Source organism: Triticum urartu, chromosome 6, assembly GCF_003073215.2.
Source record: "Triticum urartu cultivar G1812 chromosome 6, Tu2.1, whole genome shotgun sequence".
NCBI lineage: Eukaryota > Viridiplantae > Streptophyta > Magnoliopsida > Poales > Poaceae > Triticum > Triticum urartu.
In genome coordinates, this window is record NC_053027.1 from 483,604,215 (window position 1) to 483,631,853 (window position 27,639).

Consider the following 27,639-nt stretch of genomic DNA (forward strand, 5'->3'; position numbering starts at 1 on the left):
GTCAAAAAAAACATCAATCTCAGAACATAATGGATACTAGGGATCAAACCCTAACAAAACTAACTCGATTACATGATAAATCTCATCCAACCCATCACCGTCCAGCAAGCCTATGATGGAATTACTCACGCACGGCGGTGAGCCTCATGAAATTGGTGATGGAGGAAGGTTGATGATGACGATGGCGATGGATTCCCTTCTCCGGAGCCCCGAACGGACTCCAGATCAGCCCTCCCGAGAGAGATTAGGGCTTGGCGGCGGCTCCGTATCGTAAAACGCAATGAATCCTTCTCTCTTATTTTTTTCTCCCCGAACGTGAATATATGGAGTTGGAGTTGAGGTTGATGGAGCACCAGGGGGCCCATGAGGCAGGGGGCGCGCCCCCACCCTCGTGGACAAGGTGTGGGCCCCCTGGCCTTGATTCTTTCGCCAGTATTTTATATATATTCCAAAAATATTCTCCGTTGGTTTTTAGGTCATTCCAAGAACTTTTATTTCTCCACAAAAATAATACCATGGCAATTCTGCTAAAAATAACGTTAGTCCGGGTTAGTTCCATTCAAATCATGCAAGTTAGAGTCCAAAACAAGGGCAAAAGTGTTTGGAAAAGTAGATACGTTGGAGACGTATCACCTGCCTCCACCTGTCCGATCCCTTGCCAGTGCTCCATCCCATAAGAGCCAGTTTCCCCACTCACATTTGTTAATATCATGAATGCCATCGCCACATTCCTCAATAACATGACCCATCCAACCGCAAACAAAGCAAAACTCCGGTAGTTTTCACATTGGACCGGATATCTCTTCCTTTCCCTCAAAGTGATAGACACAAATCTCACCAGAGGTTTTGATATAGGGTGGAACCCTAAGTGGAGATCTTTCACGAATTGGAGGGGGAATACCCAAGAACAAGATGAACACAAGAGGGAAAAACAAGAGGAACACTCAAGAACAAGTCCAATCACACATCCACTAGACAATCAAACACACAAGATCCACAAGGTACATGAACAATCAAAGGGAAATAAGATACATGGTAGAGTTCATCCCAAATCCTATGAAGGATATGAGGGCTTGATGATCTAGGTAGATCCTTCCCTCAAGGGGGTCTTGAATCCACTAGGGATCTTCTCCAATGGAGGCCTTGGACCCCAATGGAGTGTCTCTCTCTCAAGAGAAATCCCACAAGGGGAGGTACATGAGCTAAGCTCTAATATCTAGATCTATTCTTAGCTTAGTCAAGAAGGAGGAGATGAAGGAGTATATATAGATCCAAGGGATGAAGGGGTAAGCAGGGGCGAAATGGGGATTACATGGGCAAAGCCCGCAGCAACACACAGGGGGGCCCGTGCGCACGGGGTAAGTGGAGCCCATGCGCACGGGGTATCCAGAGACCTGACGCAAGGGCCCGTGGACACGGGGGTCCCGTGGGCACGGTACACGCCTGTGCGCACGGGGGCTTTAGGACCGCCAGCCTGGGAGGCCCGTGGGCACGGGGTCGGAGGGGCCCGTGCGCACGGGGTTGCCTGGGAGCCGCTGCCTTCTTCTTGGCGCTTCCTTCTCCGCTTCCAGGCTTCCCTCTTGGATGGTGTAGATGTTCTCTTCTTCTTGGACTCCTCCTCGATGAATGTGTAGCTCCGCTCACACCTATGTATGCATACGAGAGAGGGGTCAAGTTGTATACCATCCTCGAGAGGTACAAGTGTACACGTGTAAAGGAGATGATTCACCTTTGTATGTATGAAGTAGATGTGGCACGTGTCACTTGCCAAATGGACTCTTGACATGGTGATATCCATAGGATGCTCTGCATCATCCCCTCCCCTTGGGAAAGATCCGACCTCGGATCGAAATCCAAATCACCATGGGAAAGAGATGATGTTGCCGTGTAGTAGTGGATGATCACCAAGCATTCATCATCTTGTAGTTCCAAATGGGCACTCTCCGATGCCGTACCATCTTGTAATTCCTTCAAAAGGAGCAAAGATAACAAGCACTTGGAAAAACAAATGTGGTTGGCGTAAGAGCAAAACCAAGCATTCAAGAGGTGATTCACCCAACAAGTGTTGTCATCAAGCATAGCATATGGTTTGACAAAGAAGTGTGGCATGGCATTTAAGCATATAAGGTGAGAACAATCAAGGAAATCATGGAAACAAGTATGCAAATGGGAGGTAAAGATGCTAATATGTGTGACAAGTGAACAAGCATCAACCTCAAGATCATAGCAAGAATGCGCAATGTGCTCAACAAAAGGTCTATGGTAGGCATAGGAATCATTCACAACACCAAGTAGAATGAGGTGTCTAAACACATGGGTCAAGTGCAAGACAATCCAAGCATAATGTGCATGGGGTGTAGTGAATATAGTGTGGCACTCAACACAAAAGAAAAAGCAAGTGTTCATCATGTGTGAGGCAATCAAGGCAAGCATGTAGCAATCAATGGGACATGGCATATGTGAAGTGATGACATTGTTGCAACCAAACATGTGATAGGAGCAAGTAATCCAAGAATTGGATGCAACACACAAGGCATATATATCATGATGCATGGAATTGTGAAAATGATAAGAGGAAGCAAGATCTCTAACATGTGCGCAAGCAAGGGGTCCAAGATGACAAATAAGTCGCATGGTGCAAGCAACACAAGTAGTATGATCCACAATGTGCATGCTCATGGTTTGGGGGTTCTCAAAAGAGAAGTATATCACCTTGAAAGCATGTTCTTGTGCGTCCTCCACAATGCCTAAGTACAAGCAAGTGCGATGTAGAATCATCGTGGTAGAAGGTGGTTCGCTTTCAAGAGCTCGGATTGTCAACTCACGTGACATGGAAGTTGACATGAAGTCCAAGTATCCTACACATGCACACAACAAAAGAAAGAACGTATGTGCATGGTAGATAAACACATCATCCATCATGATGGTTCTATTCTCTCGCACATAACCATTAGAAGCACAAGTGCGTGAAGAATATGATGCAACAATGGCAATATTCATGGCACTAGGTATATGGTGCAAAGAGGTAAGACAAGCATGCTTCATAAGGAATATGTCAAAATCTCCAAATATATGTGAGAATGCTATGGGGGCAAACTCATTATCAAGACTAAAGGCATAATTGCACTCAATACATGGCAAATCATCTAGCATGAGAGAGGCAACATATGGAGAGATATGACAAGAAGCAATAACAATCATGTGATAAGCATGTAGATGGTTGTCATCAACCGCATGAAGTGAGCAAGTATGAATCGTTGGTGATGCAACAAATCAAGAAATCATAGGAATCAAGTCATGCAAGCTAGTAGTGCGAAGATGCAACATACTAGAGGAAATCATAGCAATCATGTCATGTGAGCAAATAAGAGGCATAGACAATTCATATGACATGTCGCAAGCACGAACACATAGCAAGATCGTAGTATCATCATAGGTATGGGTCACAAATGGAACATGGAAATAACAAGCAATGTCTCCACCAAGCTTGAAAATACACATATAAGTAGTAGAAACAATCATCATGTGTAATGCAAAGCATGGGTCACAAATGCATGGCAAAGGTATAGGAATAAGCATATCATGCAAAGTGAACATGGCAAGATGGGCATAGAGTATGTAATGGACAATAACCCATAACCATGTGAGGGCCGTGTAGAAGAGATGCACGAAGGCTTTGCGTGAAGAGAGCGGTGGTAAAGGAAATCCATGGGATCCCAAGTCATCATTGCTCTCTAGAGCTCGTTTTGTCAACTCATGGGATTGTGAGGTTGACAAGTATTCATGGGTACCTACACAAAAGAGACACAAACGAAAGAACGTGTGTGCGTGGTAAATGTACACATCATCCATCATGATGTGTATGTGCATGTGTGAGTTAGCACAAGATATGCAATGCTCGAAGAAATTGGAAGCATGGTATATGAACATGTCATCCATCATGAAAGAATAGTTATTGTGTATAACACGATGGGGATGCAAATTGAGCATACAAGTATAAGGATCATGCAATGGATGGGATGAATCAAAATCTCCTAAAATGTATGAGGAAACTATGGGGGTCTCCTCATGAGCAATGTTGGAAACGTCATATGGAGAAAATGGACAACATCCAAAACAATGCATATCCGTAGCTAGATGGTTATGGCATGGCATATGAGATAAATGATGCAAAGGGAGCATATCAATATCATCACAAGAAAAACAAATGCCAATAACCATGGGCTTGTCATCTATGCCATAAGTGCAAATTGTGTTAATCTTAATGGCATATGCATAGTCACTATGAAGAGATTGCAAATATGACATGTGGTCGATCTCATGCATAGCATATGACAAGTCAAGCGGATTGGCAAACATGATGTGACCGAGAGAATTAGCACAAGAAATCCTATGTAACATGGCATCACAACTAATAGACTCCACATGGCAATCATCATACTCATCATAAATGGGTAAATCATCGCATGGGGAAGTCACACTAGCATGAAGCATGGAAATAGGTTGATCAACATCATGCAAGCAATCAACGTCAAGAATGTCCACTAGTGGGACTAGAGCATCACCTTCACCTATGTTACCTTTGTCATTCCACTCATGTGGTGTAGGTGAGGTGGGAAAGACCAAATGGTGGTCATCTTCATCTTGATGGAACCATGTGGGGGGTGCATCACATTCCACCATGGCCATCGTCTTGTCCAAAGGTAGGACGAAGTCGTCGAGAATCGGCGCGTCATCATATAAGGGACCTAGCACCAAATGAGAAGACACAATAGATGTAGAGGTCAAGTCGTTAGAAATCATAGTGGCCTCACATGCCCTATCAACTACCTCACTCTCTCTATGTGGTGGTTCACTCACTCCCTCAAAATAGGTGCACTCAAACTCACATATGGTGGAGTCACTCATCTCACTCAAGAGGTGGGGGTTGTGGCTCTCCTCACATGGGAATAGTGGAAACACATCATATATGGGGCTAGTGGTGAAATCACTCTCACTCTCAATATGGTGGCTAAAGTCACTCAAGTCAGCATTTGTCTCCATGGTCGAAGGGAAAATCCCATGCTCAACTGTCTCGTAGTCGCCGTCGTGGATGAAGGCCGAAGATGGCACAACATCACTCTCGCCGTGGATGAAGGCCGAAGATGGCACATCATCACTCTCGCCTCCTAAGATGGAAGCATCATCCTTTCTCGCCACTGTGTCGCTCGCCTCCAAAGCTTGGTCATTGAAGGTCTCCGTAGTTGAACTCATTGCCGCACCGTCTTGAAAAAGAGTCATAGGAGACTCGGCATCATCAATGCCACAAAGAGGGATGGCGGTGAAGTCGAACTTGGGAGGGTCGTCTTGGAGCTCATCGGGCTTGGATATCTTGGTGCTACTATCCTCATGCTCGTGGTCATAGAGCTTGGTCTCCACGAAGTGTGCTTGGGGTGGAGAAGCCTTGGCCTTCATGAGTTCTTGTTCCGCCTTGAGAGCACCAATGTAGTTGTCATCGAGGGACTTGTAGTTCTCGAGGAAGGTAGTCTTGGAGATGTCGTTGTTCAATCCCATCATGAAGTAGAACTTCATCCAAATGGGGTCGTCCACGCCGGCATGTCGCAAGGCTTCCTTCATGCTCTTGAAGTACTCGTCGAGGGACTTGGATCCTTGTATGGTATTCTCCAATTGGCGTTGAAGATGTTTCGTGTAGGTGGAAGGCACAAATTATCGCCGCATCACTTTCTTCGTCTTGGACCAAATCATGTCGGAGCTCCTTGAAGGTGAGTGAAGCCACCATGTGGACGCGTAGTCGTGGAAGTTTCTTGAGGCGCACTTCACTTGATCTTCGAGAGGGACTTGATGTAGCTTGAGGTAGTCGTCCATCAAACGCTCCCACTCGAGATACTCCTTGGGTTCTAGAGTCCCATAGAAAGGAATCTCGTGGTTGGTTTCGATGTCGTAGTAGCTCGAGGGAGTAGTGGACTTGAGCTCTTGGAGTAGGCGAAGATGCCGTACGTCCGAAGGCGAAGATACCATGAAGTCACTTGGTGAAGATGCCAAAGGTGTTGAAGAAGCCATAGCCTTGTAGTCGATGTTGCTGTACTGTATGGCCCGTGCGCACGGGGGTGCTGGAGGCCGTGTGCACGGGGTCCTGTGTGGACGGGGGTCGAGGGCCCGTGTGCACGGGGATGGCAGAGAAGCCAACTCTCGTCTAGTAGGTCGCTCTTCATGGTCTTGTCGATGTCGATGCTTGTGTGTACTTGCCGTAGATGGTATCTCGGGAGTCTTTGCACTTGAGCGTCTTCTCGAAGATGAGGAAGACCGCTTGAGGTTCTTGATGAGGGCCTTGAGCTCCTCCATTTGCTTGTCCATCTTGGCGTCGATGACTTTATTCATAGCATCGAACTCGCTGTCGTGGTTGTAGACCGGAGATGATGTGCTTTGCCTATCCATCACAAGACTCAAGCAAAGGTGAGTAGGAAATGAGATAAACAATACCAAGCTACCTTTTCCCAAAGTTGAGGATGTATCTCGTATCACTCAATGTGAGATGAAAGAATAGTGGAATTGGTACCGGACTTGTTCACTCACACCTACAAGTAAAAGCTTATCGAGTGGCTTGGTTAGGACAAGTGGCACAAATTTCATGCAAATTGAAGTCCAAGATATTGTAAATGTTGAAATAAATCCAAATGACTCAAAATGCAAAGCAAGTGATCACCAATATAGAGGAGGGCAATAAAGAAACACACGCGGTAGGATAATGGGGCTTGTGCAACTATAGGGATGAGCAATACAAGATTGCCTAACGAAGACTAAGCTCGTGTTGCACAAACACTAGGAGAGCACTAGCTTGATTGCACACTTGGGCACGATTCACCACTTGGCACCAACCTATATGCATGCAAGCTAATGTTTCCTATTCCATGTATCCTCATGCACAAGTATCTCTTTTCATGCTCAACTCCTTGCTTATAAGCTTATTATCATTCTCTTTCTTGCTTAAAAGCTTTTTTGACCTTTTTTTTTGCTCTTCTCTTCCTTTCCACTTATCTTATTGAGCCTCAACCACACATATGAGATAGGTATCACAAGGTATGCATGGGACAAAGAAATTGCACTATATGATATGTCCAATGATGCAATAATATGATATCGTATCACTATGGTGCACAAGTTTTCGTGAAGCCCGGCAATACTCGGATAGCTAGTCTCAATAGGTATGAAGGTATTCGCAAAGATGGTGGGGCTATCAAGATGTAATGGCAAGGAAGGAAAAGTTTATGACGGAATGGATACCTTCATCACACTTAACCTTTTACGAAGTCGGTGGGTAACCGGCCTTGCTTCCGGTTGAAGATGGTCTGAAAGGATGGATGGTCGTCGTCGATGTGGAAGCTCGTGGTGGATGTAGTCGATGGACCGATACAAGTCACCGGTGATGGATGAATATGTAACCGTCCCTAAGTAGCCGAAACACCTTAGGATACTCAAATCACAACTCAACCGACCACAAATACCAAAGGAACCAAAATGGGTTAGTTGCGGAAGTTTTATGTGGTGGTGCGGAAGTTATGGCGGAGGGACTAAGCAAAAGGTGCAAAAATGAAGGAAATTTAATGGAGTCAAATGGTGGTAAAACCAAGATGAGCAGCTCAGGCACGTCGCTAGCTTTTCAACGAGCCAAAGAACACCCAAATCGAAGTTCGAGAGTGGAAGTTATGGGCAAAAACGTGAAATGCTCGCGGGTGCTGTAGGGGGGCCGTGCGCACGGGGTCCAGGGCCCGTGGACACGGGGTCCCGTGCGCATGGTACATGTACCGAGGACACGGGGTCACCAGAGACTTCGCGGGGGCCCGTGGGCACGGGGTGGGGAGCCCGTGGGCACGGGGTAGGCTGAAAATTCGCGATTTTCTTGTCAAATTCGATGGGGGAAAGAAAAATTGGGGTATGGGGACGCAATAGGAGTTAGATCTACTTGCTAGACACCAGATCCATGGATCAAGATCAACAAAAACTCACAAGAAACTTCAAATCACAAAAAAAATGTTATGTCTCTTTTTGTGGGGAATTTTTGAAATTGGGCAAGAACAAGCAAGATTAGGCTAGAAAAACAAAGAGGGGGCTCCAATTTCGTGATCAACCTTGGCTCATGATACCAAATGATATAGGGTGGAACCCTAAGTGGAGATCTTTCACTAATTGGAGGGGGAATCCCCAAGAACAAGATGAACACAAGAGGGAAAAACAAGAGGAACACTCAAGAACAAGTCCAATCACACATCCACTAGACAATCAAACACACAAGATCCACAAGGTACATGAACAATCAAAGGGAAATAAGATAGAAGTGATTTCGAGGGTATGGTCATCTTGCCTGAAATCCCGCAAGGAAAAAGAACGAGTCCAGGAAGAAGACAAACGGACGTAGTCGAACGGTTCCTCACAAACGCGACGTTATCGGAACCAACCCGAAGAAGCAACACCGGAAATAAGCAAACAACATAGTAAACAACCACCACATAATCATGGCATGATGCACAATCAAGTATGATGCATGTCCGGTTTAAAGAGGCATAGCATGGCAAAATGCACAAGCAACCCTACAAATTAAGTGGAGCTCAATATGCAACGAGTTGCATATTGACGAAACACCACAACAAGTTATTTAGTTCGATCTCGTTTATGTACCCAACAATATTAAATGTTGTTAAACATGGCAAGAGGGTGACGCAAAATAAAACTACCTATCTAGTCAAGTTTAAATGAGGCCGGAACAACAAGCAACAAGTCCAGAAAAATCCCCATATGCATATTTTAAGGTTTGGTACTGTTCTGCTCTAAACCATATTTTATAGTTGTTAAACATGCAAAGTGATGCCACCATGATAAACTAGGCAAAATTCTACCCCATTTACATATAAAGTTTATTAAAATCCGAGCTACGGTTATTAAGCTATGAATTAAAGCATTTTACATGGCAATATGGGAAAATATATGCAAACATCATTTTAAACATTTTAAACATAGATGAAAATTGCATATTATTAAACTAGATGAAAAACTAAGCAAGTTTCATATATAATGCTTTTACAAAAGATGCCCGGTTGGTGAGTTATGATATGCATGGAGCTTAGGGGTTTTACCGCAAATCTGTAAACTCTGGAAAAAAATAACTAAATGCAGATCCTAAAAAAACCTACACGGGCCGGATCTGGAACAGGGCCCAACAGAGAAGAAGAAAAAGAAAAAAAAGGTGGGGTGCTGGGGTGGCTCACATTGGGCTGAGGCCCAGTTGGGAAGAGGCTGCAGCAGGCCGGATCTGGGGAAGGAGGGTGGATCTTGGCAGTGGCCCAACGAGGCGATGGGAGAGCGCATGGTCAACGCGAGTGGGCGAGGTGCTGCACTCGGCTCGTTCTAAAGAAGAACGGCAGCGACAGGCTGAAGGCGAGGTAGAAGACGCGACGCACGAGGTTCAGCGACGAGATCGGCGGGAACCGGCCGGAACTTGGTGCTGTCATACTCATCCTCCGCGCTTGCACACAAACGTAGGGGAAGCAGCAAAGGACTTGGCGGCATGGAGGGAGGTTCAGACGAAGCAAGGCAGCAGCGGTGACGGGCAGGGCTGCAGATCATGGCGATGCAGGGGAGTGGCGGCGGCAAACTTGGCGCGGGAAGGCCGGATCCGAGGCGGGGGAGGCAAATGAGATCGGGGCCGGACGCGAGCTTGACGGCGGCTGGGTAAAACGGCGACGAGGTGTGCACTGGTGCGGTCGACAGGGCGCAGAGGAGGTTGCTGGCGACGGGGCTCCTCCTGTTGACAAACCAAGACAGAGGGAGTAATGTGAGGGAGAGGGAGATGAATGAAAGGAGGGAGAAGAGAAGAGATGGGCGGGATGCTCATCTGGTGGTCAACGACGATGGCGTAGGACAGCGTCGGGCACAGGGTTGGGATCCGGTAGTGGCGTAGGTCCAAGGCGCGGGTGGTTCATGGAGGAGCTCCTCTCCGGATCGAACTGGAAGGATAAGGCAGCAGGGCGCTGGTCTCTGACGAGGCTGGTTGAAAATGGCGGCCTCAGGCAGGTGAGCTCGGGCTCCTAGATCGAGAGGGGCACGGGAAATCGGGCGTCATCGTGCTCTGCTCCCCGGCGAGCTCAGGCAAGGCCAAGGGGATCCACAGGCGCGTGGGGCTGCTGATGCGGTGTGAGGAGAAGCAGAGGCCTCGGCGCTCGTGGGCGTGGGAGAAGGAGCTCGGGTCCCTGGTTGGTGGGTGGAGGAAAACGAGGAGCGGGGGATCCCGAGGGGATTTGGTGGAACGGCGGCGGCGGAGTGATTGGATGGATGGAGGGGACAGGATCCCTAGTTTCTAGGGTTGTCCACTATTTATATTGCAATGAGATTAGGATAGGGGCTATCACGTCCCTACGATCGTAATCGGGCGGCTGAGAAAATATAGGTTAGGAAGTCCAATTAACAAAACGGAGACGTTTTGTAGATGTTTGTGGATGATCCGGAACCAACGGAGACGACTGCCCGGGTCGGGTCCGAGACAATTTTCGGACGCGCGCGAGAGGAGGTCCGCGGGCTGACGAGAGAGGTTAGGTAGGGCTTGGCGGATTGTGAAGAGCGGGTTGGTCTGAGAGAAGAGGGGAGAGATGCAGCCCGGCACGGTTTCCGGAGACCGAAAACGTCCGACGTTAGACCGGCTATAATGTCGCTATAGTTTAACGGTTGGGCTATCAAACGAACTCTGAATGCGATGAAACTTGACAGGCGGTCTATCTACACTAAAATAAGACCACACGCCAACTTTCAACCCAGTCCGAGAACATTTTTCGGCCACTTATAAAATACTATTTCGGACATGCCGCGGGCGCGTGCAAGTGTGTCTGGGCTCAGAACGGACAACGGACGGAACGAGGAGACCGGGACGGATGCAAGTTTTTTAAAACATGATGATGCAATGCACATGATGACATGATAAGATGCAACACGTAAGCAAATGACATGACAACGACATCGAATAACTGGAAGACACCTGGCGCATCGGTCTCGGCGCGTCACAACAACTGAGTGGCTTGTTGAAAGAGCATCTTTATAGACAGAGCTCCACCTCCCATTCACGGCGAGGTTGTACTCCCTCGGTTCCAAAATAGATGACCCAAGTTTGTACTAACTTTGTATAAAGTTGGGTCATCTATTTTGAAACCGAGGGAGGACTAAATAAGCTTCTAGTGTGTAGTTTGCTCTCGTGTGACTACACATATGGCACGGCACAAGCTGATGGGCTTTTGGCTTTAGAAGCCCAACAGGCCAACATGTTGCATCATTGTTATACTTGGGCTGTTACTAGTTTTCCATCTCTAATTTTTTTTATGGGTTGACCTCTCTACTTCTCCAACGATAAAGAAAGGAAGATCTGGTGGGTATCATTGGCAGCATTTTTGTGAATATTGTTAGTCTGCATCTTCACAAAAATGTATTATTTATCTGCATATTCACAAAAAAGACCACATGTCATGTAAAATTAAATGCATATTTTTATTACTATTAATCGGGTAACCCATCGGGCGACCCATGGGCATGACCTTATGTCCATACCCTACCCACGACTAATCGGGTTACCCATCAAACTTACCCATGGCGACCCATACCCTACCCATTCGGGTCGGGTGCCCATGGGCATGGCTGCCCATGGGTCGAATTGCCAGGTTGACCCATGGCATGTAGGGTGAGGCGAGCGGTGGGTTTTTCAGTTTTGTCACCTCTCTCCTCTTTTCACTCTTTTCTCAGATTGATCTCCTTCGTGTAATCTCGTCAATTTGATCTTCTTCCTCGTTTCCCATACTTCCAATCTTCCATGTCCAGCACCCAGTGGCTAGCAGTAGTGGCAGTGCTGCGGGTATGTCATCCGATGTGAGCGGAGCAGCGTACCAGTGTGGAGGAGACGGCTCATGGTGCTCAACTAGTGGTTGGGGCCCGCCATTGCGGGCCGCTTGAGAGAAAGCTATGCACATCTCATCATCATGTCAAAAAATTTAAAAAATATCCTCACATCATATGGACATCACAGCCATCTTAAAAGAAAAATAAGCGTAGAAAAACTTTTCTCGAAAAAAAGTCTCCCGACCATTTAAAAAATCTAAAAAAACTTTCTCACCGTGACCAACCGGCATGCGCCACATGGCGTAGCTGGTTGGCCACCATTCTAGCGCCTCTTAATGGGTTTAATTGGTGCAGGGGCGGAGCGGTGTTTTGACATTGCGGCGACGGCATGGCGCCCGATGTGGAAAAGAATGGCACGACGTCCTGACACACGGGGGCGACGACTATGGAGAAGACAAGAAGTCGGTGTGAGAAGGGCGCCGGCGGTCCTAGCGCTTAATCTGGGTAGAGATGGATCTACATGGCATCAGAGAAGTTGATGTGGCTCTACATTGGACAGGTGAGCGCTCATGGACCCTGACTCCCTAAGGGTTGTTGTCGGAGTCAACTCCACAAACAGGTCGAGCTGCTCTATATATTTCTTGCTTCAGCTGGTTCAAATGTCACGAATCTAGAACCAATGTTCATGTATTATGATGGTGTAGACGGTGAGCTTGATATGGCGTGGGTTGGGATTGCATGCCACAACTTGGCCATGCTACATTGTGGAGGCTATCCTAGCATGCTTTTGTGCTTCGTGTTTTAGGAACACGCTTGGACTTGGGATCCGGATCATATGTGTTGGCATAGATAATCAAAGCGTACTATGTACCTCCTGGGTTACTGATGTATTTTTTTAAGGGAAAACCATCATAGCTAATTTTATTAAAACTCAAATAAGGTTTACATCGTCTACGAGTTTACTAACAATAAAGTCAAGGAGTTCATGTTGAGTTTTACGGTAGAGTGCGTCGATTGTAAATTAAAATTTTCCTATGCATAGAATAACCAAAAACATGCTACAGGAGATGGATCACACATCGTTACCACTATACGTGCAGTGTCGTGTAGCGGAAGAAGAGTTGGGGCAATGTGTCCGCGTGGATCGTCTCTTCCTCGTCCGATCTCCCTCGAACAGCCGGTCATGGGATCCCACGTATAGGTCGCCGGAGCGGCTCAAGTGCACCGCCTTTAATAGTATACGCGCATTGCTTCCGGTCGACGTGAAGATACCCCGAACAAACCCTTCCAAGAATTGTTTTTCATAGAAACAAATAACAGTAAATGTCAACACTCAGTATAAATGTTTTCTTATCAAATTCCACTTACCAAAAATGCTTCACTCCTCGGCAACGACGCCAGAAAAGAGTCTTGATGACCAACAAGTATAGGGGATCAATTGTAATTCTTTCGATAAGTAAGAGCGTCGAACCCAACGAGAAGCAAAAGGAAATGACAAGCAATTTTCAGCAAGGTGTTTTCTGCAAGCACTGAAATTATCGGTAACAGATAGTTTGATAATAAGATAATTTGTGACAAGCAACAAGTAGAAATAGTAACAAAGGTGCAGCAAGGTGGACCAATTCTTTTTTATATATAGCAAAGGATGAGCAGGAACGTTCTCTTATAATAAGAAAAATGTTCTTGAGGACACATGGGAATTCATGTAGTTACTTTCATCATGTTTATTTGATTCACATTCGCTACTTTGATAATTTGATATGTGGGTGGACCGGTGCTTGGGTGTTGTTCTTACTTGAACAAGCCTCTCACTTATGATTACCCCTTTTGCAGGCATCCACAACTACGGAAAAAGAATTAAGATAAATCTAACCATAACATGAAACATATTGATCCAAATCAGCCCCTTATGAAATAACGCATAAACTAGGGTTTAAACTTCTGTCACTCTATAAACCCATCATATAATTACTACTCCACAATGCCTCCCCTTAGCCCCAAATATGGTGAAGTGTCATGTAGTAGACGTTCACATGACACCACTAAAGGAAGCAACAGAATACATATCATCAAAATATCAAACAAATATCAAATTCATATGATTACTTATAATAAGACTTCTCTTATGTCCTCAAGAACAAAAGTAACTACTCACAAATCATATTCATGTTCAAGATCAGAGGGGTATTGAATACTCCCTCCGTTCGATGAAGAGTGTACATCTAAATTTTTTAGGACAAATTATGAAGTTAAGTAAAAAATGCATTGAAAAGGTGCAAGCCATCATCTCTCTCCTCTTTAATTACCCAACCCCCAATGAGTTAATTGCATGTACAAATTAAGAAAGCCATGTGTAGATTGCTATTGGTCTTGATTACCGTGTGATGAGAGAGAAGTATTTTTTTCTACTTTAGAATATATTGGGAAGATAGAAGTGCACTCTTTTGTGGACAAATTTTGAAGCTACATGTACACTCTTCACCGGACAGAGGGAGTATCATCAAGGATCTGAACATATAATCTTCCACCAAGTAAACCAACTAGCAGCGACTATGAGATGTAATCAACACTACTAGCAACCCAGAGGTGTCAATCTGAGGTTTTGAGACAAATATTGAATACAAGAGATGAACTAGGGTTTAAGATGCGATGGTGCTGGTGAAGATGTTGATGAAGATTGGTCCTCCCAGGATGATAGAATCGTTGGTGATGTCGATGGATTCGATTTTCCCCTTTCAGAGGAAAGTATCCCCGGCAGAATTGCTCCGCCGAAGAGCAAAAGTGCTCCTGCCTAGATTCCGCCTCGAGATGGAGGCGCTTCGTCCCGAAAGTCCTTTCCTGATTTTTTTTCTACGTCAAAACCCTTCATATAGCAGAAGATGGGCACCAGAGGCTAGCTGTGGGACCTACAAGGCATCAAGGCAAGCCTAGGGGTGGCCGTGCCCTGTTGCCTTGAGAGCAGCTAGTGGCCCCTCTGGTATTTCTTTACTCCAGTATTTTTTATATATTCTATAAAAATTCTCCGTGAAATTTCAAGTCATTTGGAGCTCTGTAGAATAGGTATATCCATGGTAGCTTTTTCAGGTTGAAAATTCCACTTGTCGGCAATCTCCCTCTTCATGCAAATCTTACAAATTAAGAGAAAAAATGCATTAGAATTGCATCATAAAGTGTTATAATGACAAAAACATTATAAATATATGAAAACATGATGCAAAATGGATGTATCAACTTCCGATAGGCATAACCTGCGGCGATAATCTTCGCTGCCATGCATGAGGTTATCTTCAAAATTTGTACCAAACTCCACATGACTAGGGACTTGTTCCTCTGTGTGCACTAGCAAACACATTAGTCCCTTACTGTTTATGACAACAATCTTCAAAACATAAGAAGTCAAATTATTACACCAACAGAATCTACCAAAAAAACATAAACTAACACAATGAAGCCTCCCATATGTGGGAAAAAATTCCACTCAACTCCCACGTTGTGACAACTGCCGCACATGCGGTGCGCCACTCGTAAATATCACAGGATGTGGGAGTCGTCTTTCCAAGAGTACCCCTTAATTAATGATTTTTGTTCTGGGAAGGCTCTCGAAGCTTCTCACCCACTTTTGAAAGCTTCCGATCTTTTTTCTTCCTCTATGATTTTCTTTGCTAGGTTTTCTATTTGTCTTTTGACTTTCATTCATTTATTTGTTCCTTTTTCCTTTTTCATTCTTTTTTTCTTTTTTCTTTTATAACGTCCTTTCTATTTTTAATTCAAGTTTTCCTTAAAAAAATTAATTCATGAATATTTCACAAATTTGGGGACAATTTTTTTTGAATTCATGAATATATTTTTTGTCCACAAACATATTTCAAATCCATCATTTTTTGAATACTCAAACATTTTTATATCTATTTTTCTAATCAATGATCATTTATTCAAATATGTAAAAAATATCAAATTCGTGAACGTTTATAATTTGTGAACATTTTTTGGGATTCGCCAACATTTTTCATATTCATGATTTTTTTTCAAATTATGAACTTTTTTTTCTCATGAACCTTTTAAAAATTCATGAGCGTTTTTTCAAAAAAAAATAAACATAGTTTAAATTCACAAATATTTTTTAATTTTTAAATAAAACCATCTAAAATAGAAAAAATAAAGTAAATAGTGGAAAGAAAGATCATGCACCCTATGAGCAGGGCCAGCCCGCCAAGGGGATCGACGTGCACGATGCGGTTTGTATAGCTCACTATGAGAATACATCCCACTTTCCTTAAAAAGAAAGGAGAATACATCTCACCCGCTCGGGCTACTTGCCCGTACCCAGAGAATCATCTCGCAGATGGCGCGAGGCTAGCAAGCCGGCCCCAATAAGGTACCTCCCGGAACGGTTTTGGAACCGGTTCAGTTCGGTTTTAGATGCTTCAGTTCTTTTTTTCCTAAGTGTTTTTTTTCATTATGGTTTCCATTGGTTTTATTTGGTTTCTTTTTCATTTTTATTTCTTCAATACATGATTGGTTTTTACAATACACATTGTATACTTTTCGCATACACATGGAGCAGTTTTTAACACATGTTGATCATTTTTCGAACACAAGTTTTGAACATTTGTTTCAAGTACATGTAAAACATATACGCATAAACATTTTTTTGAATTGTACGAAATGTTTTTAAAAAATAGGCAAACTTATTTTTACATTGTTTAATATATTTTTCAAATACATGTTTGAACTTTTTTTGAATACATTTAATACCATTTTTCAAATATGCATTGAGCATTTTATTGGATGATATGAACAACTTTTTACAACTAAGCAGATATTTTTACATTGTTTAAACATTTTAAAAATGTCTGAAACATATTTTTGCAAGACATCAACATTTTACGAAAATGTCACAAAACACTCATTAAATGGTAAGAAGCATTATTTGAAGTTATATGAAAAATCATGACCATTTTTTTGAGAAAACAGGAACATTTTTAAAATTGTGACGAACATTTTCTGGATGCTCTCAACATTTTTAAAAGTTGGTCAAACTCTTTCTTACACTACATGAACATTTTCTAAATGTATAATGTACATTTTGAAAAGTTTATGCAAATTATTTTTTGTCATATGCAAAATATGGGATAAAATAAATAAAAATCTAAAAAGAACAAAACTAGAAGTGTTCGAGCGTGCATCTCATGGCTTGAAGCACGCGGGTCTCGCGCTGTTGAGTAGAGCCCAATACCTGGTGCTAGAAGTGAGACATATCCTCTCCCACCATCACCGCCTAGCCCATTCGAATTGGGACTCGTTGCATGTCCCCCGAAACGAAGAACCCTGTCTTACCCGCAAAAAAGAAGAACCGCATTTCGATAACTTGCATCTGTACAATGTTAAAAAAAGAGCCGACAAAACGCACGAGAGCGTATGTTCTGGGCTGGCACATTTTTCTATTCTTTCAAACGATTTTCTTTTCGTTATTGGTCCGGTCACTTTCGAGACATATATGACGCTTGATGCATCATATAGGAGCGGAAACGGCCAACATCGCCTTTCAGTGGGTGGCACACGCGAGCCATCAACACCCCACTTTCATTTTACTATTCATCATTCAGGGTGCAGAATAAGTTATTCTTCACTCAACATAATCTTACGATCATTTCATAATTAAATTACGTTTAGAATTCAAATAGTTACATTCCTATAGATTCACTACGTAAAATTTAACATAAGAAAATAAAAATATAGATCATAAGACAAGAAAATTTATAGTTTATGTGTATTTTAGACTATGTTTTTACGTTTGTAATTTTGCATTACATAAAATATTTTTTACGGCGATTATATATTTTCTTACGGTCTCTTTTTACATCGGAAATAAGACAAAACTTATAGAACGTAAAATTACGGTGCATTGATGGTAAAATAGAGGGAGTGAAGAATAACTATTCCTCACCCAGGGTGACGAATAGCGCGACCCTATATATATTATATATATAATGATGTTCACAATCCTAAAAATGTTTATCTTGTTTTGAAAAAAGGCACGTTGTGTATTCGAAACATGTTCCACGTGTATTCAATTAAATGGTCACCGTGTGTTTGAAAATTTCCTAAGGGCGTCATATAGAATTTGCCATTTGTTTATGTTTTGTTTTGTTTTTTAGTCTGTTCAATGATCTATCCCACTTTCTTCGGTTTTTATTTATTCTTCTTCAATTTTATTTTTATTTTATTTTTTTCTTATATTATATATTCAGTTTTTCCTTTTAGGTTTTATTGCAGTTTTAAGCTTTTTTTATTTCTTTTCTATATTCTTCTGGCTTTTATTTGGTTTTTTAACCGGTTTTCCATTGCTCTTTTTATTATAGTTTTTGTTATGAAATAATTTTAAAAAATACATGATGAATACTTTTTGAATACACGTTGAATATTTTCTTCATAGTAGCTTACATGTTTTTATCATCCAGTGAATGTTTCTAAAATGCCCAATGAACATTTTTTAATACACAGTGAACATTGTACAGATACAGTTTGGATATTATTTATTTATTTATTCGTAATAGTTTTTCAATATTTATAGTTGATACTCCCTCCATTCCCTTATACAAGGTCACTATCAAAAATACATTTTGCATCAATACAAGGCCACCAACAGTAATCGAGGCAAAAATTAATGATGTTTTCTCGTACTAGCAACTTTTAAATACTTACATGCATGTAGTCATAATGACAATCAGCCACTTCCTTCTCATTCATTCCTTGCATGCTTATGGTGTATTAATGATCCCGATTAATGAAAAGAAAAGTTAACTTGTAAAGGAGTCATTAAATTTATCTTGGTATCTATAATATGAGTTTGTGGCCTTGTATAAGAATATTGAGGGAGTACATTATTTAATTCTACGTTTTATTGCAGTTTAAGTTGTTTTACCTTTTTTGTCTTACTCTAGGTTTTTGGTATTCCAACTGGTTTTCTCTATTTTTTATTCTCCTTTTATTTTCTTATATTTTTTTTAGTAAATGAACATTTTTCTAAATATATGATAAATAGTTTTTATTTACACATAGAATATATTTTTAGTAATAGCTTAGGATTTTTTTTCATTAGACGGTGAATTTTTTGAAAATACCCAAGAACATTTTTTAAAACATGGTAAACATTTTATAGACATAATGTGCACATTTTTTGAATATATAGTGAGCATTGTTCCTATTTTTGTAATATATTTTCAGTATGTGTAGTTATTTTAACATTACTTTCTCTTATTAAGCATCTCCCCATCCTTTTTATTGATTCCTAGAAAATAAGTAAAAGACATAAATGACTCGATCCACTTTCAGCCCATATAGGCTGGCGTGAGCGTTTCCCCCGGAAACTTTTAAGTCCCTAGAAATTATTATTTTTTATATAATACACACGAAGACGCTCATACATACGCATATACACTTACCCTTATGCACACATGCATGCACGCACGCACGCTCAACCTAACCTTATGGCTTGTGGGCACCTTCGAGAGACTGAGATAGCACATCATCTTGGAACTTAAGGAGTTAAACCCCATCTAACCCTTCTCTGAAATATTTTAAATACCCGGGTTACTCAAAAGAATCCCTTCCTCCTCGCATTTGAGGAGCGCCTAGTTTAACTCCTCAAATTCCAGTTTATTGTAGCGTCCTCCGAGACGTCTCGTCCCCGCCCCCACCCATCCCGACCCCGACTCCGCTGTCGCATAGTCAGGGGCGGAGCTAGGCCGGCATCGTGCCCCGGGCCGCCTTCAAGCATTGCTCCAGGATTTGGGCCTTACGTATTAGGTAACAGTATACACTCACCAAAGGAGTTGGACCTCACGCCCCGGGCCCAGGCCCTCGGGGCCTGGGTCCTGTCTCCGCCCCTGCGCATAGTGACGCTACAACCGCCATTGGAGAAGTCGAGCAACAACACGATGATCAAGTTGTTGGTTACGGTGGCCAATATGGTGTCGAGGTCGACGAGGATGGGGGCATGGGCGCCCTTGTCCGCCTCGAGGCTGTGCGTCAGGACCCTGGGAGCACAACCTAGTGTGCCCGCTGGTGACGATTGCGGTGATATGTCTGACGTTGCCAACCACGACCTCCTCGGCGGTGGCGCGCGAGCCATAGCCATCCGGGTCCGCTGCTAGGCATGTACCTTAGAAGGTTCGGCGCGACACTAGGACGCTCATGGGGGAGAAGAGAGAAATAGATAGATGGTGGAAACCCCACGTGTCATGGGGTGTAGAAAGATATAGGGAGCAAAATTATATGAGAAGGGTTAGATGTGCAACATTTCAACTCCTCAAAATTTAAGAGGTTAAGCTTTAAAGGATTATTCGCGGAATTAAATTATGTGGAAAGGATAATTCAAAGGCTAGAGATGTTCTTTTAACTCGCTGTTCAATAAAAGACGGAGACGTACGTTACGTACAAGCGGTTACTTCGGAGACACGAGTATCTATGCTTCTTGGGGACCATGCCAAAGTCTTTGGCGCTCCACGCTTGCCATGAAACTTTGGGCGAGTTGCTCCCACAACCTCCCCCTCACTCCTCAGCGCCTTCGCCGATCAACCCAAGACCAAGAAGACGACGTGCTATTTATACACGCTCCTAATTAGCCGCGCCATTGTAATCACACTACATCGCCGCTCCGTCGCCAGCTACAACGTACATGCCGTACACAGTACGCACTACGTACCCTCGCCCGTCGTCGTCGTCTTCTCCGTCGACCGTCGCGTCGAGACGAAGGAAAAGAAAAACCGCCCGCCTTGATGGGCATGACTTCCGGGCGCCGCGCGCGCGATTTAGTGAGGGCCGGCCGGCCGGCCGGAACAGCTCACGTGGTCGGTAAGACGGTCGTTTTCTTGCTGGTGGCCGTGTCGTCGGTTGGATCGGACTCTCCGGCCGTTTGGTGCCTCCGCTCATGCATGCATGCAGATGCAGCTAGCTCGCTTAGCCATAGGCGCCGCGGCCTGACAGGCTCTCGCTCCATTATTCCCGCCCCCGTCCCGTCTCCTTTATCCATCCATCGGGCAGCGGTTGCGCTGCCCCCATCCAAGGCTTCAACCCGAAGCTTCTCTAAAGATTCATCGGCTAATCACGCACGAGCAGCAGTGCAAGATTCCGTCTCCCCACCACCACCAGTAGCAACCACCGATTTCGCACCGAGGAGAAAGACGACGATGGTATGATACGATCGTCGGTCAGAAAGCCGCGATCGATCCCCGTCGATTAGCACGGAATGGATGCCACTTTCTTGCTCTTAGGAAGTGAGTGAGGTGAGGCTTTGCCCTTTGCATGGTGGCTGCTAGCTCAGCCTAAAGAGGCCTGAACTTGGATAATCTATACCAGCTTTGGAAACCAGTCAAAAGTACCCATAAAAAAAGAGCAAATTAAGTAGAATTCGTGCCGTACAATAGATTCCGTTTCTCCGGTAATATAACGAATTTGCTCCAATGGGAACATGATAATAATATGATCATGACATGGGTCTAATATCGGTTAGCTAGCAGGTCACTCTCTCCCCTTTTCCATGATTATCAAGCAAGACTACACCGCACTGTACCACCACTGATTGCCAGCCACCATAGAGTTCAGAGTCGTGTGAAGGTCCAGTTGCACGGTGGCCAGAGCCCGCCCGGACTGAAGTTGCCATGCATCAGACGCCAAGTGCCATGGCCCATGACAGTACGACACATAATTGTTCTGATGGTGGCTCGAGCTCGCTAACCACTGCGATGGGCGCGCGCGTTACCCGTAAGATCGGCTTCAATTTGGCGATGGTTGCGCTTAACTGCCAACCTGATTCAGTCGATCGACTTCATGAATGTGCGCACCGAACCGGAGTTTGCTGGGCTACACACCAAAGCAGCTTTCGCCCAGTACGTACCATATGCCTTGCCTTCGACCCGTCACAATACAGATACTAATTTCGAAGGCGGCAATACACGCATGGCTTGTGTAGCTGAAGAAAGCATATAGCTCAAAAAACAAGACGCCGGCAGTCGGTGCAGAATATATTCAGATGCCTTGGCTGAACGCACGGCAGAGTCTGAACAGGCAGGGCTGGAAGTAGCAGCAGCAGCACCCAAACGTGCGGCGTCGGTCACATATCATTGTGGTAACCCGGTGGTTGGAGTTGCCACGGATGAAAGATGGTTCAAAGCCGCTGAAAGCTACCCGTGCGTGCGTGGGACTCCCGGGCGCGGAGGGCGCGCGCCCATGCGGCGGGGAAACTCTATAAAAGCCCACACGGGTGCTGAGCTTGGTGCTATCTATCCACCCACCCATAGCCTGCACTGAGCCAGCCACCGCAAGGAGGAAGAAGAAGAGGGGGAGAGAGGGGGTGAGAAGAAGGTTTCAGTTCAGGCGAGATGGCGCCGGCGCCGCTGCCCCTGCTCGTCGCCGCCTTCTCCCTGCTCTTCGCGGCGGCGACTCCGATCAGGGACGTCGCCGACGCCTGCTCCTCGCAAGTGCAGGGTATATATAATTCCCTCCTTCCTTCCTTCCTCCTAGACTGGCTAGATTTCTTGGATACTGTTCTTGTGTGTGTGTGTGTGTGTGTGTGTGTGTGTGTGTGTGTGTGTGTGTGTGTGTGTGTGTAATTGCTTTGCCGTTGGTTATGTCTTGCTTATGCAACTGGATCAAAGACAACTGATCTGTTGACTTGCTAAAAACAGGGGTACATGATGACTTGACATATTACGTATTAGATTAGATGGTTCAGTAGGAATAGAAAAGGCTATTGACTTATATAGCGCCTAAGTGCAGAATTCGAAAATTTACAAGGCGTAGAACAGTCCTTAGGATGGATTAATCTGAAGATGTTCCCTTGCTGAAGTGGCCAGCCGGAAGGTAGAAGCACTGCTGTCCTGACTCCTGAAACTGAACCGAAGTAGTAACACCGTGACACACATGTAGGCCGAGACAGGTCAGATTCACCGTATGCATCACGCTGTAAAAACATTTTCCAACCTGCAGCGCGTAAAGCGCCTGTAACTGTCAAAGATAGTAACCGTGTGAGAGTCGACAGCCATGGCCGGAGCCAAAACTTCAAAAGGGCAATCCAGGCAGAATCTCCTCCCAGTAGCCCCTCCCTTTTGCCAATTCTTTTCTCCACCAGGAGGCAAAACAATGCTAGTATAACCACCACCATGTCGTTAGGTGCATAATGACCGGTAGATTACGCATGCTTTCCGCTGGAATTCCATGGCACCGCCAGGACGGAAAGCGTCTCCCTCGGTTAGGCGCACGTATTCGTCCACGGCCAATCGGCGCCTCATCACAGCAGCGTCGCTTTAGGCCAATCATGCCCCGCTAATCGCCGCTTATTAATCAACGCCGCTCCTTTCCGGCCCACGAATCGATCATATCACATTCACATGGCCCCGATCGACACCGATATAGATAGAATTGATGGCCGGTGAGTTAGTGGCCGATCGATCGATGTACTTCGGCCGCCCGTGCCGTGACGTGCATCGATCGGTCCATCAATGGCCCCGTACGCGCCCCACCGCCAACCACCGCCGTATCTAGCGCGACACGGCGGGATGGCCGCCGAAATGCGTGGGCGGGCAGCGGGCGCGTGCGTGTCGCCGGCCAGGATGTATACCCACACACGCGCACGGAGGTGTCTGGTGTATGGACGGCGTCAGTTCTGCTTCAGCTTTTGTGGCTCGGCACGTACCCACGCCGGAAATGTTGGAGCGTGGAATGATTTCGCGGTACTACGTGTAGCCATATCTGGCTGGGGCTGTAGGTCCGTCCTGAACACTGGCTTAGCTTAGATTAGCTTGTCTGATTATCAGAGGGGTTGTTGCCCGTCCCCAATCATCCAATTAATGCAGTGGTGGTGCTCCGGGTGTACAGTCTTGGCGCTAGTTCTCCCTGAGAAAAATATCTCATCTTTGTAGGGTGTTCCTAATGGTCACCTTTCACCTTTTTTGCCTGAATAATAAGAATATATGGTACTTATCCTGTACTGGCATGGCATGTTATGGTAGTAGTGTGTGCTTAAGGCACTAAAAGTCATGGAAGCCGTGTTGAACTGACTGGTGGCCCTTAATCATGGCATTGGCAACCACCCCAATCATCGATTGTATCATGGTGAGCACTGCTGTTAACTGTACCTAGCTAGCTAGCTGCCAACCAAAAGCGTACGTCTCACTTGCTTGCCGACGTGTGTTCATTCCTGTTGGACTTTTCAACGTGGCAAAAAACTCACATTTCATTTCAGTGTCTGCGAACAAGGATTCCAAAATACTGTAATAATTACAAAAATCTCACAAGTCACATGTTGCACTAGCCTCTCTGCTGCCTACTACCACTAACGCCATATCAGGCGCGATTTAATACGGTTATGGCCAGTTGATGCGCCCCGGAAGGCGATCATGAGAGCTGCCATTCTCGTGCGCGAAAACTTTACCTTCTCATCGACGCGATCGCCACTTGCATGCATACAATTACAACCAGCCTGCATGTGCTGGTTTGGTTTGGGCCATACATATGTCAAGTGTGAACGATCCAAACTCGGAGGCCCGTCGGGAAGGGAAATGATGGACAGGAATAATCTGGTGTCAGGTTTCTTTACTCTGAAACCCGGACAGACACCTCCAAATCTGATGACATATGAGACATGCATGTGCCTTCACTGCAGTCACTGCCGCAGTGCCACTGGTGGGAGTACGTGGCACCTGCTCGGTCGGTTGCCATGTCGGGCGAGGCATCGATACGTTATCGCAGGACATCGATCACGCTCAGTCTCAGATCACAAGACTGCTAACGATACGATACGTACGACCTGCTGGTCGAGCTGCCTGCCCGGTGGTGCGGTAGGTCCAGTGGTTGCCGACGATGCACACTGGACGTACGAACGGTCTTGCGCTCTTGCTTGTCAGCAGGCAGCAGCAAACTAATCCGTATACTGTAACAACGGTGAATTCTGTCAGGGTTAATAAGTTGCGGTTACTTTGAATTTGAAGCGCTGACTGTGTGTTGCTGGACAGCTGCAGATTTCGAGCACCTGAACAGCTCCGCCATGCACCTCCCGCTGCACCACTCGCGGGGCCCCTGCTCGCCGGTGTCGGCCCCGTCGGACCTCCCGTTCACGGCGGTGCTGACCCACGACGACGCCCGCATCGCGTCCCTCGCCGCGCGCCTCGCCAAGGCGCCGTCGTCGTCGTCCTCGGCGCGCCCCACGGTCACGGTGGCCTCGCTCTACCGGGCGAATGACGAGGTCGACGGCGTCGCGGCCTCCCTGGCGTCCGTGCCGCTCACGCCGGGCACGTCGTACGGCGTGGGCAACTACGTGACCCGCATGGGCCTGGGCACCCCGGCCAAGCCGTACATCATGGTGGTGGACACGGGGTCCTCCCTCACCTGGCTCCAGTGCTCCCCCTGCCGGGTGTCGTGCCACCGCCAGTCCGGCCCGGTGTTCGACCCCAAGACGTCCAGCTCCTACGCCGCCGTCTCCTGCTCCACGCCGCAGTGCAACGACCTCTCCACCGCCACGCTCAACCCGGCGGCCTGCTCCTCCTCCGACGTCTGCATCTACCAGGCCAGCTACGGCGACAGCTCCTTCTCCGTGGGCTACCTCAGCAAGGACACCGTCTCCTTCGGCTCCAACAGCGTGCCCAACTTCTACTACGGGTGCGGGCAGGACAACGAGGGCCTCTTCGGTCGCTCCGCCGGCCTCATGGGCCTGGCCCGCAACAAGCTCTCGCTGCTCTACCAGCTCGCGCCCACCCTCGGCTACTCCTTCTCCTACTGCCTCCCCTCCTCCTCCTCCTCCGGCTACCTCTCCATCGGCTCCTACAACCCGGGCCAGTACTCCTACACGCCCATGGTCTCCAGCACGCTCGACGACTCGCTCTACTTCATCAAGCTCTCCGGGATGACCGTCGCCGGCAAGCCGCTGGCCATCTCCTCCTCCGAGTACTCCAGCCTGCCCACCATCATCGACTCCGGCACGGTCATCACGCGCCTGCCCACCACCGTCTACGACGCCCTCAGCAAGGCGGTGGCGGGGGCCATGAAGGGGACCAAGCGCGCCGACGCCTACTCCATCCTCGACACGTGCTTCGTGGGCCAGGCCTCGAGCCTGCGCGTCCCGGCGGTCAGCATGGCCTTCTCCGGCGGCGCGGCGCTCAAGCTGTCGGCGCAGAACCTGCTCGTCGACGTGGACAGCTCCACGACGTGCCTCGCCTTCGCGCCCGCCAGGAGCGCCGCCATCATCGGCAACACCCAGCAGCAGACGTTCAGCGTCGTCTACGACGTCAAGAGCAACAGGATCGGCTTCGCCGCCGGCGGCTGCAGATAATTCCTTTGGAAGAAGGTGCACGCAAGCAGCGCATGCATGCGCGGAATGGGTTTAATTTAATTTAATTTGCTGCATGCACGTTCACTTTCTCAACTCGTCAGTTCGACCGATGTTGACGACTACACACCACAAGGTAGATAAAAAGGAGGTACGTACTAGTAGTTGATTAAGTGGTGTACATGCATGCATGTTTAGTTATCACAGCTTCGTTGTGTTACATAAAAGGAGACACCGAGCACAAAAACATATTACTGCTATTTATAGGATTGAAGCTATTTATATTGTTCAGACCAGATATTGAAAGTGGAAAAAGAAATGCATAACTTGAATGCACGTAGCCAGAATATGTGAAATACTTGTCTCATGTAAATTCTTTGGCAATTACTGGTCAAAATAATGTACCACTTCGTATAGCTAAGTTAAAGGGTGTGCCTTTGTTTCGAATATGGCCCTTAGAACTTCAAAAATTGCTCCTGTTTGAGAACATGTGATTTGTAAAATTGGAAACTGTACATTTTATTGATGTGATCTTTGCAGAATCAGAATTGATTTTATAACATTTCTGACATGATTTCAAGCTGTGCTGTTTGTGGTATGGAGTATTGGGTGTTTGTCATGTATGAGAAATATGTGGCATGAACATTCATGCCTATGATGCCGCTCCGATCACATTTTGTTGCACCACGCTTGAGATCATGATGAGATCATGGTGACAAAGATCGTTCATGTGTCACACACGCTAGTCCACTCCTTTAAGACCAGTCATTAGTCAATGGATCCCTATTTTGTACGGCTGCAATTTGTAATTCCATATTTCACAAGTGGATGTTGCAAGGAAAATAATACTACGTAATTGGCTATCATAACTAAATGAAGTTAGTTATTTAACTAAAGTAAAGAACCATCGGTGACTGCTACAAGACGAAAGAACATTAGTGCTTGGATCGTTGCAGTATGTTCAATCATTGCAACAAAGAAAGTACAAGTAGTCAGGTAGCAGTACATCCTTTTTTCATGCATTGCGAACCAAAAAATAATGAATCGGCTAAAATTTCCTAGATACGTTCAAATCATTCTTCTAACCAAAGCATTATATTTATTGACGGGTAATTTTATTTTTCAAATTAACTTTTTTATGGGTACTTCAAATTAACATTGTGGCGCGTGTTCCACCAATTAAACATTGACTTCACGGAGTGGTTTTCATTTATTGGGGACATGCCGCCTCCCTTGGACTAGACTTCAATGTTGCACTATTCCCTCGCTATTGTTGCAGTCAAGGACAAAGACAATCCTAAAGTAAAGATGGTTGTTTCCCCGGGTCTATGAGTAACAATCAGTGTAATCTCCATTTAGAAATACATAAATCCATAAAGGTAAACTCTACTTCAACTAGCTTAACCTAGATGTTGTCTGCAATACTATTTTGCAGAATGTTGCATATA

The 27,639-nt window shown here is 45.6% G+C and overlaps 1 protein-coding gene across 2 annotated transcripts; it reads left to right on the top strand.

Moving 5' to 3' along the window:
• Positions 1-22,119: 22,119 nt before the first annotated feature.
• On the top strand, positions 22,120-26,753 carry LOC125514407 (aspartyl protease family protein At5g10770-like). Of its 2 annotated transcripts, none has more exons than XM_048679723.1 (2): positions 22,120-22,356; positions 24,888-26,753. In XM_048679723.1, exons 1-2 carry the CDS (start codon positions 22,251-22,253, stop codon positions 26,192-26,194), a joined length of 1,413 nt encoding a protein of 470 aa, XP_048535680.1. In that variant the 5' UTR covers positions 22,120-22,250; the 3' UTR covers positions 26,195-26,753. The 2 variants fall into 2 exon arrangements, with proteins under 2 accessions (XP_048535680.1, XP_048535679.1); XM_048679722.1 differs by having other exon boundaries at positions 22,135-22,356; positions 24,882-26,753.
• Positions 26,754-27,639: the final 886 nt, after the last annotated feature.

Excerpts from the sequence above, each read along its gene's own strand:
- LOC125514407 (XM_048679722.1), top strand. The coding sequence starts at position 22,251 with ATGGCGCCGGCGCCGCTGCCCCTGCTCGTCGCCGCCTTCTCCCTGCTC. Across the intron at positions 22,357-24,881 it reads CTGCTCCTCGCAAGTGCAGG|CTGCAGATTTCGAGCACCTG; the intron begins GTATATATAATT and ends GTTGCTGGACAG.